The 17,823-nt window shown below is 38.8% G+C and overlaps 1 protein-coding gene and 2 pseudogenes across 1 annotated transcript; 1 reads left to right on the forward strand and 2 right to left on the reverse strand.

Annotated features, from left to right (window-relative positions):
- Positions 1-3,049: 3,049 nt before the first annotated feature.
- LOC137935997 (elongation factor 1-alpha-like) lies at positions 3,050-7,270 on the reverse strand (annotated as a pseudogene).
- A 1,006-nt stretch (positions 7,271-8,276) lies between these two features.
- On the reverse strand, positions 8,277-10,769 carry LOC137935998 (uncharacterized). Its single transcript, XM_068780469.1, has 5 exons — positions 10,643-10,769; positions 9,366-10,376; positions 9,144-9,197; positions 8,803-8,987; positions 8,277-8,619 (listed from the first exon to the last, which is right to left on the reverse strand). Exons 2-5 carry the CDS (start codon positions 10,324-10,326, stop codon positions 8,530-8,532), a joined length of 1,290 nt encoding a protein of 429 aa, XP_068636570.1. The 5' UTR covers positions 10,327-10,376; positions 10,643-10,769; the 3' UTR covers positions 8,277-8,529.
- Positions 10,770-11,135: 366 nt separating this feature from the next.
- Positions 11,136-15,816, forward strand: LOC137937189 (acyl-coenzyme A oxidase 2, peroxisomal-like; annotated as a pseudogene).
- The last annotated feature ends 2,007 nt before the right edge of the window (positions 15,817-17,823 follow it).

The raw sequence follows: 17,823 nt of genomic DNA on the forward strand, positions 1-17,823 counted from the left end.
TTGAGGGTGCAGTCATGATAAGCATATAAATGAGGCACATAACTGGAAAGTTTGAACATATAATTGAGGATTTGGATTAAAAGTGGTTTTTTTCATGATGAGTTACTCCATCAAATAATTCACATTTTCCCACTATCATTGCTTGGAGATTTTGGAACTTGAAGACATAATAAGTATGTAAATGAAACCCAAAATGGAGAATGGTTTATGTTTTAGGGATTTGAATTAAACTATGTAATAGATTAATCCAAAAGCTTAGCTTCTAATGCTGTATATGTATGAGGTATCCCCCCTTGTAAAGGTCCTAATAATGAATCAAATTCTACACCTATTCCAATCCCTACCCCAATTCCACCTAGGTCACAAATACTCCTTACCTATCCATTTTAAAGATGTGGTGGAAAGCCATATTGGAGAGATTAATGCGATTCACCAAAATCATACTTGGGACATTGTATCTTAGCCTACTTAGTTCATTGTTGTTGATTGCAAGTAGGGTATACAAAGTTAAATATAAGTTTGATGATATGGTGGAATGGTATCGGCTTCAATTAGTGGCCAAAGAGTATAATCCGATGAGACCTTTAGTCCAGTTGTTAAGATAGTAACAATTTCAGATGATTTTCTTTGTTGTAGTTCTCCATGATTGTCTTTTTACATGGTTCTTAACAAAAGAAGCTTACAATGAACAACTTCAAAGCTATGTTAGTTTACTTGATTTAATATATTTAATAACTTAAGTCCTCTATTTGTGGGTTTAAACAAGCCTCTTGCACTTGATTCATAGTTTTCAAGAGGTAGTGTATGCCAATGACTTTATTTGGTTCTAGGAGGATCATTCTTTATTCATTTATATGCCTACCTCTTCTTTTGTTTTAATCTTGTTATATATGGATGATATTATTATTACTAGCAACGATTCCTCTTTCATTCGATATTTCTTAGGTATTGAGATTGATCAAACTATGAGGGGGATGATTTTAAAATAGACGAAATACGCCATGGAGATATTTAAGGCTAAACTTTCAGCATGGACACCCATACTACACACCGAAGAAACTTCTATTAGATATTGGTATTGCTCCTTTTGAATGTGTGAAACATTACAATTTTTTACATCAACTAGACCAAAATTGACTTTTGAAATGAATCAAGTTAGCTCATGTACAATCCTTCATTAGAACACTAGAAAGCTCTCAAAAGGAGACTTTGGTATGTTAAAGGTTCACTAATAGATGAGATGTTTTTAACAAACATAACAAACAAGGTATCTCTCTCTTCAATATCACTACATATTCTGATTCAAATTGGGTTTGTGATCTTGATTTGTCGGTCAATTTCTGTTTTTTGTGTTTTTTTTTTTTTTTACCAAATTTGATATCATGAAAGAATCACAAGCAAAATACAAACATTAGCTTTCACAATTTCTGAAGTGATATGGGTTGGAAAATTATTAAATTCACTTGGCCATACAGATAGTAATAATCAAATATTTTGTGATAATAAGCATGTTTTAGGAGTAGCAATAAACCTTGTGATTCATGAGTGGACCAAACATAGGGAAATTATCTATGTATTCAATCCCATAGTTTAATACGCCTTATTATAATGCTTCTCGATTGTAAATCATAAATTTTTTAAATTTGAAGGATCAAATATTATGTTTTTTATCCAAATTTTGATTGACGCTATTTCTCTACATAACCATTAATTAAATAATTAATTAAAATTCGCCGGTGAAAATGAACTTTCAAATAATTGTGTATAAAGGAAGTATATTCTTAAGATACACCTATCATGTACAAGAATCTTATACAGATTTTATATTAAAAATTAAACGAAATGAAAATTAAGTACTCTGGACATCTCACATCAAAGGAATATTCTTAATAATTGTGAAAACATGAGAACAATTTAAAAAAAAAAATTAAAAAACCGGTTCGAGTTGGAGAAACTGACGAGACCACGCGGGCGAATGCTTTCGGTCCTCGACCGACCCGCTTTGTAATGGCAGTGGCACCGCCCGCAGTCGACCCATCTCCCTCACGAGACTTTTGAAGGTGGGCCCGCTATAACCTACCTAAAATATCTGATTCAAGGGCCCCACCAAAACTTTTGGCGGACCAGGTGGATTTAGGACGGCCCACCGACTGTCACGCCTGCCGATTTGGGCGGTGATGAGATTTATTTACCTTATCCGGAGTCTAAGCGTTTTCACTGTGGGCCCCAACCTTGAAAAAGAGCGCGTTGACTTTCCATTGGCGGGAAAAATATCACTGATCTTACACTGAAATTATCGTAGAATTTTGGCGGTTAATGGCGTGGATGAGAGTAAAATAAAATTGAGCAAGAGGTAGGCTGAAAAAGGTCAAATACCCGAAGAAGGGTACGTCACAGAGTGGTCAGAGTGACGAGGGATGGGCCCAAGAGTGGCGATATTTACGGCGGGAATTACCACGTCGGCGCTATGATGAGGGAGGGAAGAAGAGAGCGAAATTACGATAGCGCTTACCAGAGCAACGTGTTGTCCTTATCGTCCCGACGGTTCGGCCGTACGCTCCCAGTAATAAGGATATCTGGTGATGCGGCAGGCTTTCATGATGACAGGTGGCAGGCAACGGGAACGAGAAGTGGATCCCACCTGCCTGTTTATCCGTTAAGCGTTACCCGTTTCGGGAAACTGCTCATGCGTTACAGGTTACGCCCCGTATCGGGAGCAAAATCTGTAACGTTCTTAGAAAGAGCATAAAAGAGGGAATCCTATTAATCGGTCCTTGGGATGAGCACCCTTGCAGCGCAGGACAGAGTATATAGATCAGTTTTCATGAGAGAATATTTTGGAGAAGGGGGTCGGTCCAGGGTGATTGGCGTACGAAGCGACAGAAAAAGGGTCGAGGACTGGAGTTGGAATCTTTGGTAAATCGGAGCAGGACCAAGTGATCGTTGTCGAGAGAGAAGTAGAAATCCCAATCGGAATAATGAAATGTACGGGATTTCAGTGCAGTGGACATGGCGCCCAAGGCCGTGCTGATAAGAGTGTGAGCCAGCTTTCCAAGTGGTTTTCCCTCGCGTTGCTTTAAGCACGCCACCAGACCTGGCTCAATTATGAGCTTTAATCAGGTCAAATCCGAAGTGGCACATATAACTACTACAAAGGAGCAGCAGAAACAAATATATTTAATTAGTCGTCCGCATACTCCAGTGACACACGACTTACCTCGCCACCGTCGGTCGAGCAACCAGTTCTGCGTCCAAATGCTCGAAACCACATAGACCGACAGAATGACCCAGTAAAAAAACGCACATTACTACTAAAAGACATCGACTTCGTCACCTTAGCACCCGAAGGATCCTTTTTCTCCACTCTTAATGACACCAACTGCAACTGTTTGTCTCATGTCACGAACAGCAAACCGACCAAGAGGAGGATAATCAGAGAAGGTTTCAACCACCATGGGCTTGGTGGGAATCATCTTCACAAAGCCAGCATCACCGTTCTTAAGGAACTTAGGTTCCTTCTCAAGCTCCTTACCCGACCTTCGGTCAATCTTGGTTAAAATTTCAGCAAATTTGACGGCAATGTGAGAAGTGTGGCTATAGTGTATAGGAGCATAACCATTTTCAATTTGTCCAGGGTGGTTCATGATGATAACCTGGGAAGTAAAGTTAGCAGCCTCCTTAGTTGGATCATCCTTGGAATTTGAGGCAACAAACCCACGTTTCAGATCCTTCACAGCAACAATGTCACCAGGAAGTGCTTCTTGGAGCGCTTCATGATGCATCTCCACAGGCTGTAACTTCAGTAGTCAAAAACCAGAGGGGCCAAATGTAACAACCATTCCGGGGTTAAGGATACCAGTTTCAACACGTCCAACAGGAACGGTGCCAATGCCACCGATCTTGTCAACATCCTGAAGAGGAAGTCGGAGTGGCTTGTCTGTGGGCCCCTTTGGCTCGTTGATCTGGTCAAGAGCCTCAAGGAGTGTGGGACCCTTGTACCAGTCAAGGTTGGTTGAGCGCTCAATCATGTTGTCCCCCTCAAAACCAGAGATGGGAACAAATGGGATCTTATCAGGATTGTATTCAACCTTTTTCAAGTAAGACGAAACTTCTTTCACGATCTCATCATACCTTGCCTCGGAATATTTGGGAGTTGTGGCATCCATCTATACATATGCCAATAAAAAGAAAATATCAATTAGAATAAGAATGAACGAAGTAATGCCTAAACCCCATAAAAAATACAAGAAATAACAGGTAACAGTAGCGGTCAATAGATATGTGGGCTACTTGGGACCTAACTTTACCCTAGTAAAAATCCAGGTAAGGCCACCATGTCTGGTCAATTTCCCGGGTGACAAAATCTTGCCTCTGGGTGAGTTGGGAGGACCTTAGAAATTACAGGGGGTTGACCAGGTTGACCCAGTCAAGTCACGTAGATCCACAAGTCAGAAAACCATGTTATATATCAATACAGGGTCTGAATTTCAGTGAATTTTAATTTAAAATGATTTGTTTCTTGTTTGAAATCTAAGCTTGTACGTAGTCAGCATAAATGACTAGCATATAAGATCCAGAGAACTATTGAATACGACACACACAAGTCTTTTAAAAAGCTGAATCTAAATGAAATGCAGTCTCCATCACAAGGGAGAAGGAATAGCCATTTTTTAAAATTGATAATAATAACTGTGGTTCAGGTATTAGTAACCATCAACAGTTAAAACAGTACTATTGGCAAAGAGAGGTAGAAATGACCTCGTTACAGCAGCAGATCATCTGTTTCACACCCAAAGTGAAGGCGAGTAATGCATGCTCACGAGTTTGACCATCCTTGGAAATTCCAGCCTCAAAACCACCAGTGGAGTCAATAATGAGGACTGCACAATCTGCCTGAGATGTACCTGTAATCATGTTCTTGATGAAATCACGATGGCCATGGGCATCAATGACAGTGGTCGTTTCAAACTTTCAGAGGGCAATGTCAATGGTGATTCCACGCTCACGCTCAGCCTTCAGCTTGTCAAGAACCCAGGCATACTTGAATGACCTCTTGTTCATCTCAGCAGCTTCCTTCTCAAACCTCTCAATCACACGCTTGTCAATACCACCAAGCTTGTAGATAAGGTGGCCAGTGGCTGTGGACTTACCAGAGTCGACATGGCCAATGACCACAATGTTGATGTGAAACTTCTCCTCCTTACCCATCACTAGATTACTATAACCACAAAAGAGAAATCAGTATTCAAAGAGTAAAAATGTCAAAATGCTCCACCAAACACAGCTCAATATCAGCAAGTACAAAAAAGAACCACGTTGCCAAGAAAACAAAAATATCAAAAGCTGCATGAAAGCGTGGACCTAAATCACACATTCACTAAGTGATTTTAACTACCAGAAAAACAAAGGCAAAATGGTAAAAAAAGAAGAGAAAAGGTAGCCAGAGATGGCTTGTAGCATTCTACAGTAAGCAACATTGAAAGAATTGTGTCATAAAAACACACATTGAAGCAATTATACATAGAGTAATTGTGTCACCGGTTACCAGTAAAGAAACAATAACTCAAACATTAATATATTAACACATAAGAAAAATTGAACAGCAGAGAAAATGTCTAAACGGCTTGACCTACTAGCAAACGACTTTGCAAAATGTAATAAACCAAAACACCATCATTTGAAACTGCACAAAGAAAATATTATCAGCTGATCTTTTGCATGCTGACAGAGTTACCAGTGTAAATAACAATAAGTGACATGAGAATATAACTTATAATACAGTATAGTCATTTGAACAGAAAAAATACAATTACCAAACACCAATCCAACATAATTTTATTTAGAAAAGAAACCTATATATTTTCAATTTATAGCACCAGCAGTTCACACTTGAGAGAGTGGTAGAGTTTGACAACATAATTCACAACAAGAATGGTAATAAAGCTCCGGTTACACCACCAAAGTACATAATATCAGTAATTCCAAATCCAAAACAAGAACTCACACGACTACCTAACAATCATGCAATTCTGGGGCAGACTTAGAACTATAAAGAAAAGAGAGATATATGAAATTATCCAACACAATAACTAAAATACAATTTTGAAAAAAATCCCACAATGAGTTGCTTATGTTAGATCTTTCAAAAGGAAGACTTGCATGTGCAACGAGCGACAAATCGTTACAGTAGGCATTTTCTACAGCAACTCAGATATTCATCAATTAAAATACCAGAAGAGAAACAGTTCAACTATATAGAGTTTAAGCCATCAGTCTGAAAAACCAATACAAGCCAAGATAACTTTTATTTAGTTCATGTTTCATTACTCAAAGCAAGAAAAGCAGATTACTTATTCCGTTAAAAAAAACAATAATCTGCATATACTAAACAACAAATAGATCTAAGGATCCCTTAGAGAATGAATATAGAACCTCAACGTGGCGGCATCAATGCGAAAGATAAATCAACCAAAAACAGCAAAACCGAAATTCAAATAAACATACAATTCTACGAGATCCGCAAACAACAAAAACAAGAGCAGCTATCAGAACTACTGCACCGAATACTACCAAATAGACAACAATAATACCGAAGAATCCGGTATGGCATGAGAAATAATAATGCAATTCGCAATGAATCCAAAGGAAAAACAAGAAGAACACTCACCTGAAACGCGGTCTTTAGCCAAGCAACAGCTCCAAACACTAAAGGGACTGGCAATTGGAAGTGAATTGGACCCAAAAAACTAGCAAGGGTTCAATACTGTAGCCGCAAGATTTACCTAAACACTCTGCTTCATAGTCAGATAGAAGAGGGCATTTTCGTCAATGAAAACAAACGTACATTCTCGGAACCGAAACATTACCGAACAATGGTATCTATCTTTGGCAATCAGATGCTATCATGAGGGCCACATTACCGAGTTTCTTTCATGGCATCTAGCAAGTGGCGACTCATCTTCTGACAAGTTGAAAGCATGTCACTTGGCACTCTTCGGGTCGATAGTACGCACTCCATCAAGTACCACGCATGACAAAGCGGTGGTGGGAAGGAAGCATCTAGACCGTCCGTCGGCACCGATGGGACCCGCATCAATTTTCAGATTATTATGAATATGAAAAAACATAATTGTCTACTAATTTTTTAAAGCTCCAGCATAAGCATTTAAAGTTTAAACCACTTTACTAATCCTTATCTTATCTATTCAATCTGAATTCAGCTATATAAAATTTTATATTTACATAATTAAATTTAAAGGCCTCAGCTTCCATTACCGATACACCTTTATTAATTAAACCACTATGGCTATGTTTGGATCACAAAAAGAGAAGAAAAAAGAAAGATAAAGAGAAAAAAAAAAGAGATTTATTTTCTCTTCTTTGGATGCCCATGAAAAATGAGAAAGAAAATGGAAGAGAAATATAATTTTTTTTTGTTTGGATACACGTAGAAAATAAAAAAAACTAAAAATAGTAATATTTTAAAATTTTGATGATTAAGATTTTCTTTCAAATTTCTATTTCTTTTTTTATCCCCAAATTCCATCATTTTATGAGAGAAAATTTATTAACTAAGAAATAAGGTGATTTTCTCTATTTAAATTTAGAGAAGAGACTAGGTTGAATCCCCATATTAATTTGAATAAGGCTTAAAGCAATGGCCTTTCCTAGCCCTGATCTATGAAGATCCTTTGTTAGTGCAGGGCCTAGCCATTTCCTTGTATACACACCTCAAGGAAACTAATGTTCATTAAAAAGTAGAAAAACAACAAAAGAGTTTCAATGGGTCAGACATCCACATTCAGAACCCAAATCTCCTATGTTGATGAGATTTTTGTCTGATTTTTGCTCACCATCATCAAGTCTATCCTCTCCTTCAACCTTGGTGAGACTAAACCCAAGACCTCAGACTGGAAACTTCCCCATGTGACCATAGGCCCAAGTCACAGGTCTACAATCTTCATCATTACATATTCTCATTTAGAGGCAGCCATATACGAAGCAAGCAGCACCAAATGCTTGTTCATCTAATAGTGAAAAAGCACTTTTATTTTTTTCCCTTTCTTGTGATTTTCTGAATGATAAATAAGAAGAATCACAGGGAGAATGAATATGAGCAACTAAAACAAATAACTTCAAAGATATCAGAAAACCACAAACTGTTAAAATAATATGATCCTCTTAAGCTACCCTAAAAAGAAGAGCCAGGAGGTTATTGTATGGCAGAGACCCACCCAGTTTGCCAGCTAAAACATAAAATTAAAATAAGTCATTGGTTCAAGAAATGCATTAGATGAATTTATTGAAGTGTCTCTTACGTTAGGAAGTGAATGAAGCAAAAAGGAAAAAAGAGTACAAACTGTGTAACCATTGATCACTCATATCAAATAAATACTATAGGAATTAAATTTCAACTCAATGGTCTAAATGCTGACTTGCTAAATCATCAGTGTCTCATAAACACTACACTTAAATATAGGAACTGAACAAACTAAGTTACCTATGTTACCAAGAATCATTACAAGCATTTCACACTTTTCCTTCTGGCACTTCCTTAATGGTTTCCAGATCTTTCATGCAGTTTTCTCTTAATTCTTTTAACTTGATGAGATCAGATTGCTACAAGCCAAACAGAAAAGATATGTTTAGTCCACAGAAAAGGCATTTTCAGAGGTTGAGGCAAATATTGCAAGAAAACAAACAGCAACATTTTCTCTGAGCAGCAGAGATATTGATTGCAAGGAAATAATATACACAATATAGTGTAATGTCACAAAAAGGGATAATCAGAAGATAACTCACAAGCTGTTTGCTTTCTTGCACAAATGCATCCTCAGTATGCAGAAAAAGTGATCTCCACTGATGCATGAGATCAGACTCCAGCTTTTTTGACATCTTGGAGCTTTCTCCCATTGTCTTTTCAGTATTTCCATGAGTATAACTTTTTCCTATTAAATGTCTAACCTGCTTCATGCTCCTTTTCACTTCTGCAAAGACCAGTGTATGACTTGAAGAATAACAAATGAACTTTGAGTACACAGAACAAAAAAAAAAGGTGTCCTAATATCTATATTAACCAAGTACAAGTCACTGAAGTAAAAGGAACAAAACAAGCATTGATTAAATTATTTAAACATTCTTACCAGATAAACGACTTCTGGTGTCCTGATAATGAAGCTCCGACCATATATAAGCAGCTAGTAACACCAAAAACATTGTTCAAATTAACAGCTATAGTCTCACAGTTTTTCAGACAACCACCTTTGATTGGGCCTCCTTTCTGGATGGCCTGAGACCTTATTCAATGCCAAAAAGCAAAAATTAACAAAACTAATCAATTTCTCGGACAGAAAATGAGAAAATACCTTTCAGACATAAAGAACATGAGCAGGCTTTATCGAAATCCCAAACTTCACCATTACAAACTCCGCTATCACCAAAAAGACCAGTGTGTGGTTGAACTCCAAGGCTCAATACTCCAGAACCTGATAGCCCAGAATTCCTAGAGCAGTCTAAGGTTTCCTGAGCCAAACATGAACTACCATTAACGACACTTTCCTGTGAACCTACGATCTGCAAATTATTGTCAGCAATGGACAAATGACCTGCTTCAGATTTAACCCCACCAGCCTTGCCAGAAGTGTTTGCCCCCGCTAATTGATTTAAAGGATCCATTCCAGCTTGATGCCCTGCAGTACTACCATGGCAATAAGAGGAATCCCCATGTGCCAAATGCGATGAGTCCAAGGAATCTTCACATTGCCCGGAATGTGAAACACTCGAAGCACAGCTATCTCTCAAGCCATCACCTTCTGCAATGTTACGATCCGCAGCATGGCGTCTTATGAGATGCAAATGATCACCCAGCGAAGCTGTAAGATCTCTAACTTTTCCTTTGACCTGTAAGACGCTCAAATGTGCACTGCTTTGCACATGCTCATCGACATTTCTACTGTTTGTAGGCAGACAAGATCGTTCATTTTGCAAAAATAAACTTCTTGTACTAACACCGCTCGTATTCTCGAAATCTGGAGTTGCCACCTTAACTTCCTCAGTTCTATTGTCCAACTTGCGCGCTTCTTCTCCTAATTTACAGACAAAGTTGTTTTCATCGAACTTGGGTTTCAAGATCCTCTGATAGGGATCCACAGGAAATAATAAAAGATCTCTTTTCTGACGATTTGTAACATCACGTAATACAACACGGTCCTCGAGAACCACTTGCCGAGACTCATCCTCATTTTTCAAAACATGGATTTTACCGGAATTGAGAGAATCTATAACAGGACTCACGAATTGACTTCCACTTCCATGAGTCTGACTCATGTTAGCAGTCCTAACTCTCAAGGCCTTCAGTTTCCAGATAAAAAAAGAAGCTGTTCCAATCCATGTAAAAGAGAAAGAGGGGACACAAATCAAATCGACACGAAATTAAATATGCCAATACAACAAAACAAAGATCGACATTTTGCAATTAGATCAGATGTTCATAAAAAACCTCAGTGAAAGAAGTAAAAATAATAAAGCAAATGTATTGCACCCACGAAGAAGAAGAGAGGAAATCTTGAACAACTCTGCGTTCAAAGGAAAGAAAAGATCGGAATCCGGAAGTTAGGGCGTTGTAAGTAGTGAATCTACTGACCTTTCTTTGGCAAGTGCTGTTGTCTGCGGAGAAGAGTTTGTTGACACAGAAAGCGCAGAGAATTGATCGGGACGGGAAGGTTAGCGAGATTTGAAGGAAAATCGAAAATTTCAGATTGAGTTTGCGAGGGAAAAGGTATGGTGCATGGTGCGTAATGCGCTTATGTTGGAGATTGGGGAGACTCCGGAGGCGAGGAATCAGTAGGTGCGCAGGGACGCACTGAGTGAACGTTAGCGGGAAGTTCTGTTTTTGTGGTGCATTCCACGTGACAAGCCTTAATGAAATATACTTTGAATTTCTAGAGATTTTAGATGTTTTTTTTATTTGATCTTCTCTATGAAGACCCATATCATATAAGAAAAAAATCAATAATAATTAAAAATTAATCATATCATCAACATAATTATTACATCATTAATAAAAATATTTAATTAAAAATATTAATAATTTAACTTAATTAACAAAACTACAATATTAGTAGTGTATGGTAGTAATGTATATTTTTGGTCTCAAGTTAAATGCTGTATTTTTTGTTCGATTTTTCTAGTAAGTGCTACCCTAATTGGGTGGTAAACCTTAATTTTAAAATAATTTAATTAGAATATTTATTAGGAAGAAAATTATTTTTTTATTTTAAAAAAATACATGGTATATTTATATGAGAGTATTTTAAAAACCATCCTAATCAGCACATCAGTACATTGAAAACCGCCAAAAATAACTGACAGAGAACCATGGTGCGCCACGTGTAACACGACTAACCGCCACGACACTACATGGTGTATAAACTGCGCCTGCCTTCTCTGCAGCTCGCGCCCCCTCCCAATTAGACCCATTTTTTGTTTTTCCTACCGAACTGTGCGATCTCCCGAACCGAATGCCAAACCCGTCGGAGACGTGTCTCTCCGGCGAATTCGGCGGCTGTCGTCGCATCTCGCACCTCAGCGTTCCCTGCTGGTGGAGAATTAGCTTGTGATGCTAGCTTGCGCCAGGGTGACGAAGATGAAGGTGAGGCCGTCCGCGCACTGGTTTCAACAGATCCTGCTAAGTATTTTACGATACTGGAAGCTGTGGGGAGTGTAGATCTTTCTCTTGGAATAAAGATGGGAGTGCAGTACGGGTGAGTTTTGCTGTTTTTGGAATTGTTTTATGTACTGTTGTCGTCTTGTAGAGGTCTCTAAATTTCTTTCGAAGTTTTGACACTCGGTTCTGTTTGTTTCTGTCATGTGTAGAGTTTTTACCAAAATATTTTGTTTTTACTTACCTTGATTTGGTTGATTGGGATTATTGAATATCTTGTTGGTTCGGTTACTTTTGGTCCTTGTTCTATTTCTGAAATTTTTTTGTTATTTTTTTTAATATCCGCTCCGGCCAAACGTCTTCCTGATTGGAGATTGAGCTCTCTTTAAGTGGAATTCACTGAAGGTTCAAATCTAACTGCTGTGGCGCTTACTAATTCTGTGCTGCAACAGAGGATAATTGAGAATCCGCATGATATTAGTGCCATTTTTCGTCCATACATTCTTCACGAAACGGAAAGTGAAATTCATAAAGACATCTACTATATTTTTTAATTCTATTTGATTAAGCATCTTGACAAGTCGTTATTGTGGACATAAGATTCATGTTTGGCTGACATGGGCCACACTTCTCTTTAAGACTCTCTGCCCTAGTCCTGTAGCTTATATTCATTTACTATTAATATTTTCTTTCTTCTTTTCCTGGATTCAGGTAGTTCACTCAATGTATGGAATACATGGCATTTTTTTTAGTGATTTAAGTGAAGGAGTTCGTTTTATACCTAAAAGGGTTAATGACATCTAGGTGTTTCTTATGCAGCCTTTGGGGAGGTTCGGTGATTAACCTAGGAACCAAAAGGCATAGAGATAAATACTTAGAGAAAATTGACAATCTGGAATGTGCGGGTTGTTTTGCAATGACAGAACTCCACCATGGTAATGTCTCTGTCCACCATCTTGGAAACTTGAGACTTTCTTCTTAATTGAATTGAATTGGGATTCACATCTATGCATTGGATGTAGGTCCCAGCAAATTGCACTGTTGAAAATTCCATATTCAACTTGAAACTTCAAACATTCTATATATGTTATTTAGCTCTATTCCCTCATACTTAAGCTTAATCCTGTTGGTATTTTTTTTTTATAAAAGGTTCGAATGTTCAAGCCCTTCAAACAGTTGCCACTTTTGATCCAGTTACTGATGAGTTCATAATTGATACACCCAATGATAGAGCGATCAAATGGTGGATTGGAAATGCTGTTGTTCATGGAAAATTCGCCACAGTCTTTGCGAGACTAGTATTACCCAATTGCGAATCTCATGAAGGGTCTGATATGGGTGTCCATGCCTTCATCGTTCCAATCAGGGACGTGGAGACACATCAGACTCTCCCTGGCATTGAAATACAAGATTGTGGCGGCAGGATTGGTCTCACTGGTGTAGACAATGGGGCTCTCAGATTCAACTCTGTTAGAATTCCTCGAGATAACCTTCTCAACGGGTTTGGAGATGTCTCATGGGATGGAAAATATACAAGCAGTCTGCCAACTATTAATAAGAGATTTGCTGCCACATTAGGAGAGCTTGTAGGAGGAAGAGTGAGGCTTGCTTACACTTCTGTTGGGGTGCTCAAAATTGCTGTCACCATTGTCGTTTGATATTCCCTTCTTTGGCAACAATTTGGCCCACCCAAGCAACCAGAGATCAGTATTTTGGATTATCAATCTCAGCAACACAAACTTATGCCAATGCTGGCTTCCACTTATGCTTTTCACTTTGCCACAAAGTATTTAGTGGAAAGATATTCTGAAATGAAGAGATATCATGATGAGCAGCTAGTTGGAGATGTGGATACTCTCTCTGCAGGTCTCAAGGCTTATGTGACATCCTACACAGCCAAGTCTTTAAGCATTTGTCGAGAGGCCTGTGGGGGACATGGATACGCTGCTGTCAACCAGTTTGGTACTCTGCAGAATGACCATGATATATATCAAACATTTGAGGGTGATAACACTGTACTCTTGCAGCAGGTTAGAACTAAATAATTAAACCTTTGCTGCAATACTTCTAGTTGAAGATCTATCATAGCAATTGAATCGTGCCTAACTTGTGTTGTAGGTTGCAGCTGACCTTGTGAAACAGTACAAGGAAAAATTTCAAGCTGGAACATTCACTGTGACATGGAACTATTTGAGAGAATCAATGGGGACTTACCTCTCTCAACCAAACCCGGTAACTGCTTGTTGGGAGGGGGAGGGCCATTTACGAGATCCTAAATTTCAGCTAGACGTCTTCAAGGTGATATATTATTTGATTATAAAAGTTTGGATGTGGTTACTACTTCTGCAACAGCTATAAGAAATACTCTTATTCTTTGTTTTTATTTATGTACAATACCAAACGTCTCGATTGCTCCATGGTGTGGCGGTGCAGCTCCGGAAACACACAAAGAATCTTGGAGCATTTGGTGCATGGAATAGATTCTTAAATCCTTTACTAACTCTTGCCGAGTCCCACTTAGAATCTGTGATCCTAGCTAGGTTCATTGACGCTGTGCAAAGGTTAGTTGCATTTGCACTTGATGTAATTAGCTGAGTCAACCTCATGACAAAGTTCTAATATCCTGTGCACTCAACTGCAGTTGTCAGGATAAGAACACTTGTACGGTTCTGAAGCTTGTTTGTGATCTTTATGCCTTGGACTGGATCTGGAATGACATTGGTACATTCTGGAATTTAGATTATGTAGCCCCCAAAAAAGCTAAGGTATTCCATTTCATGGACCTGATCTGGTTGTAGCTACTGCTTTGTATTTCTGTTCTATCAGGCTGTTTTTGAACAAGTTCATTTCTGATTATTTATGGGTTTGCATGCAGGGCATAAACAAGCTTACAGAATATCTGAGCTTCCAGGTGAAGAATGTTGCCAGAGAGCTCATAGATGGGTTCGACCTTCCAGACGAAGTAACAAGAGCCCCTATTGTGGTCAGACCCATATGCTCAGTATACATAAATTGTGGGTTTCTGGTGTAATATTGTCTGGTGCTTGGCTTATGCTACTCTGGCTGCCTCAGTCCTTTGTCGAACATCTTCATACATCTTCAGCAATGCCTCAGCAAATTTTGTGAGCCGATCCAAAGCCCAAGTCAAGCTCGATTGTAATCTATTCAGGTTTGAAACCTTCTCTTCGGTCTCCAGCTCTCTGTTGCTCCGTTCATTTGGAGCTGGTTTTTTGTCTTCTTCAACTTATTGCTTAAATGTTACACCCCACCCCACTCACACACCAAAAAAAAAAAAAAAAAAAAAAAGCTCATAACGGCCTATTAATGGTTTCAGAGAGTTCACTATAGGGCAGGCCCTTGATCGCAGACAACCACTCACGAAAGAGAACAAACATGAAGGCTGTTGATATACAATTTTGAAGCCAGCTGTTGAGAGCTTCGACATAGGACTTATGCAACTGGTAGCAATTTGCAAGGCTGGAGTCGAAGCACTCGATCTCATGTCGGAGTTGACACGACCTCTTGCTGGGATTCACTTTGTGAAGCCAACGAGGAGCTTCTGCCAGGATATGCCAATGAGACTGTGATGTACTGTGCATGATGGCATTCTAGCATTGCTTTCCACATCGGATGAATCTGTTGTTAAACGATGGCAAAACGCATCAAGGATCAAACAAACTAAATAAAGGTAAAGGGTACTCGTACATAAAGAGCTAGTTACATGCCCTTGAATTAACTCTAGAAATTGTGGCAACAACTCTTCATCCCTGAGCTTTTCTATTCGCTTTGATATGGACTCAATTGCTTGAAAGGTTACTTTAATTTGGGAATAGAGATCTTTCACAATTGTTCTCGTTTTGTCAATTGTTAGGGGCTTCAGCTCTTTAGCAAACTGATGCCTAAGCAGCTCACACTTCCTATCATACTCCTTCCTGATGCTTTCACTATCCTGCACAAGTGGAACAGGCTCACAACATGTTTGAAGGGGAGACAGTAGCATGTATAAGCACCGGTAGAGTGGATGATATAGTTATTATGAGTCCAGAAATTTTGATCTGTGAAGACTGTCCCATGATTCAATAATTGATGGAAACAATTGGGTTAACTTCAGATTCCATAATCTGGTACTGAGGTTCATCAACAACTCTAGAGAGAAGGCATAGTGGATACGTGATAGATGCTATATTCTGACATAAGAACTAAGTTAATTATAATAGAATAACCTTTATAATTGTGTTATAGGTGGTTATTTATCGGTTTTCAAATGAAATGAGCATTTATTGAATTTGGCATTAATCACTGTCGATATTGCATATTTTTCTCTCTTGAATTATATTTCATTGTTTTTAAGGTTTATTTCTTCCTGAAATGCTTTTTATAGATTTAATTATGGAATTTCAGGAGAATTATGGTGGAGAAGGAGATATTTACCAAAATACCCTTAGTGAAATGGAGATGATTTTTAGGTCAAATCGTTTTAAAATAAACAAGATGGTATTTAAAGCAAAAGGGGGGCGTCGAAAGGGGGCCCGAGAGGGAAAACCCGAGAGGGGAAGGAGCGTGAAAGGAAAAGAGAAAGAGAGTATCGAAAAACAGAGGAGCACCGTCGACCGAAACAGGGGAGGATCCGAGAGGAGTTCCCCACCGCCGTTCGCGGGCCACCGTCGTCCACCGCCGTCCAGCAACCGAGAACAACCCCGAGGAGAGCTCGAGAGAGTCTCCGTCGAGGTGATTTCGACAGTGCTATTTTTTGCTCGCCAGGCCGGGAGGGGATCCGAGAGGGCTTTTCCGGTGCCACTTCTTCTTTCCAACCTTCCTCCGGCGTCGGTTATGTATTTCCGACCAGTCCCGGAGCTATTCCGACTCCAATCGAGACTCGAGAGAGCCGGTTGGAGAACGTCAGCTCTGTTTCGTTCTTCGTCGGACGTTACCTCCGTCCGTCGGCTTCTAACCATCGTCGCCGGCGTCGTCTCTACCTCCGGTCACTCACTATTGCTACCCGACGCCACCAATTTTCGGAAATCGCAGCACCCGTGAGAACGAGTTGCTGCCCGAGCGAGAGGAGGAAGAAGGGGAGTAATTCGTCATTATTGAATTTAATTTTTTATATGGTTTGAACTTAGGTTTTGAATGTTAATTGAATCTGATTTGATAATTAAGGTTTATTTAAGATTTGTTTTCTTGATATTTGATTAAATTAGTTAATTAGGGTAAGATTATAATTGAGGTTGGATTTTGGTATTTTAATCCGATTTCTGTCTTTAACTCTAGGCGCTCGAGAGGGGCTAGACGCAAGGATTGAGAATTCGGATTCGTGGTTACGTGGCACTCGAGAGAGAGGCACGAATCACGGTAAAATCCAAAGTTGATAATTTTAGCATCATCACAATAGGAAATTAATTCTCTGCATTCTATTGTAATCCGATCTTTGTCATTAACTCTAGGCGCCCGAGAGGGGCTAGACGCAAGGATTGAGAATCCGGATTCGTGGTTACGTGGCGCTCGAGAGAGGCACGAATCACGGTAAAATTCAGAGTTGACGTTTCCTGTTGTGCAAGTAGTTAATTAAATTATTGCTTGATAATTTAGGATATAATTAGTGTTTAGTTCATATTAATTCATCATATTTGGTTAGGCTAGTTGACTGAAGAATACACGAAATTCAATCCTCCCTGTGGATATGACCCTCGCTTACTGCTAGATTACATGAACGATTCGTACGCTTGCGAGGTATAAAAGTCGATGTAACTAAAATTCTACATCAAGTTTTTGGCGCCGTTGCCGGGGAGGCACGTATTAAGTGTATTTCTTTGTTCTCCATGGTCTTAGGTTAGATTTATTTTTATATTATTTTATTATTTTTTATTTATTATTATTATTTATTTTTTTTATTTCTTTGCTTTAATAATTTTAGCTTGGTGATTTTTATTTTTTTTGTTATGGAATTATTTTTATTTATTCTAGTTAGTTCATATTTTTAGTAGTGAGTTTGTTAGCTTAATTTGATAGTTCGTTTTGTGTTTTTATGCACGGGCGCCGCTCCTTAGGTGGACCATTAGCTCCCTTTGTTGAAGAGGTAGAACAGATTTGTAAGAAAACACCCGAAGTCAAAGTAAGAGCTACCATGGCCAATCAGGGTAAACCATTACAGTTACCTGCAA

The sequence above is a fragment of the Aristolochia californica genome, unplaced genomic scaffold (genome assembly GCF_029961685.1).
Source record: "Aristolochia californica isolate CCGP_79_NKW_82.1479 unplaced genomic scaffold, dmAriCali1.0.hap1 SCAF_7, whole genome shotgun sequence".
Lineage (NCBI taxonomy): Eukaryota > Viridiplantae > Streptophyta > Magnoliopsida > Piperales > Aristolochiaceae > Aristolochia > Aristolochia californica.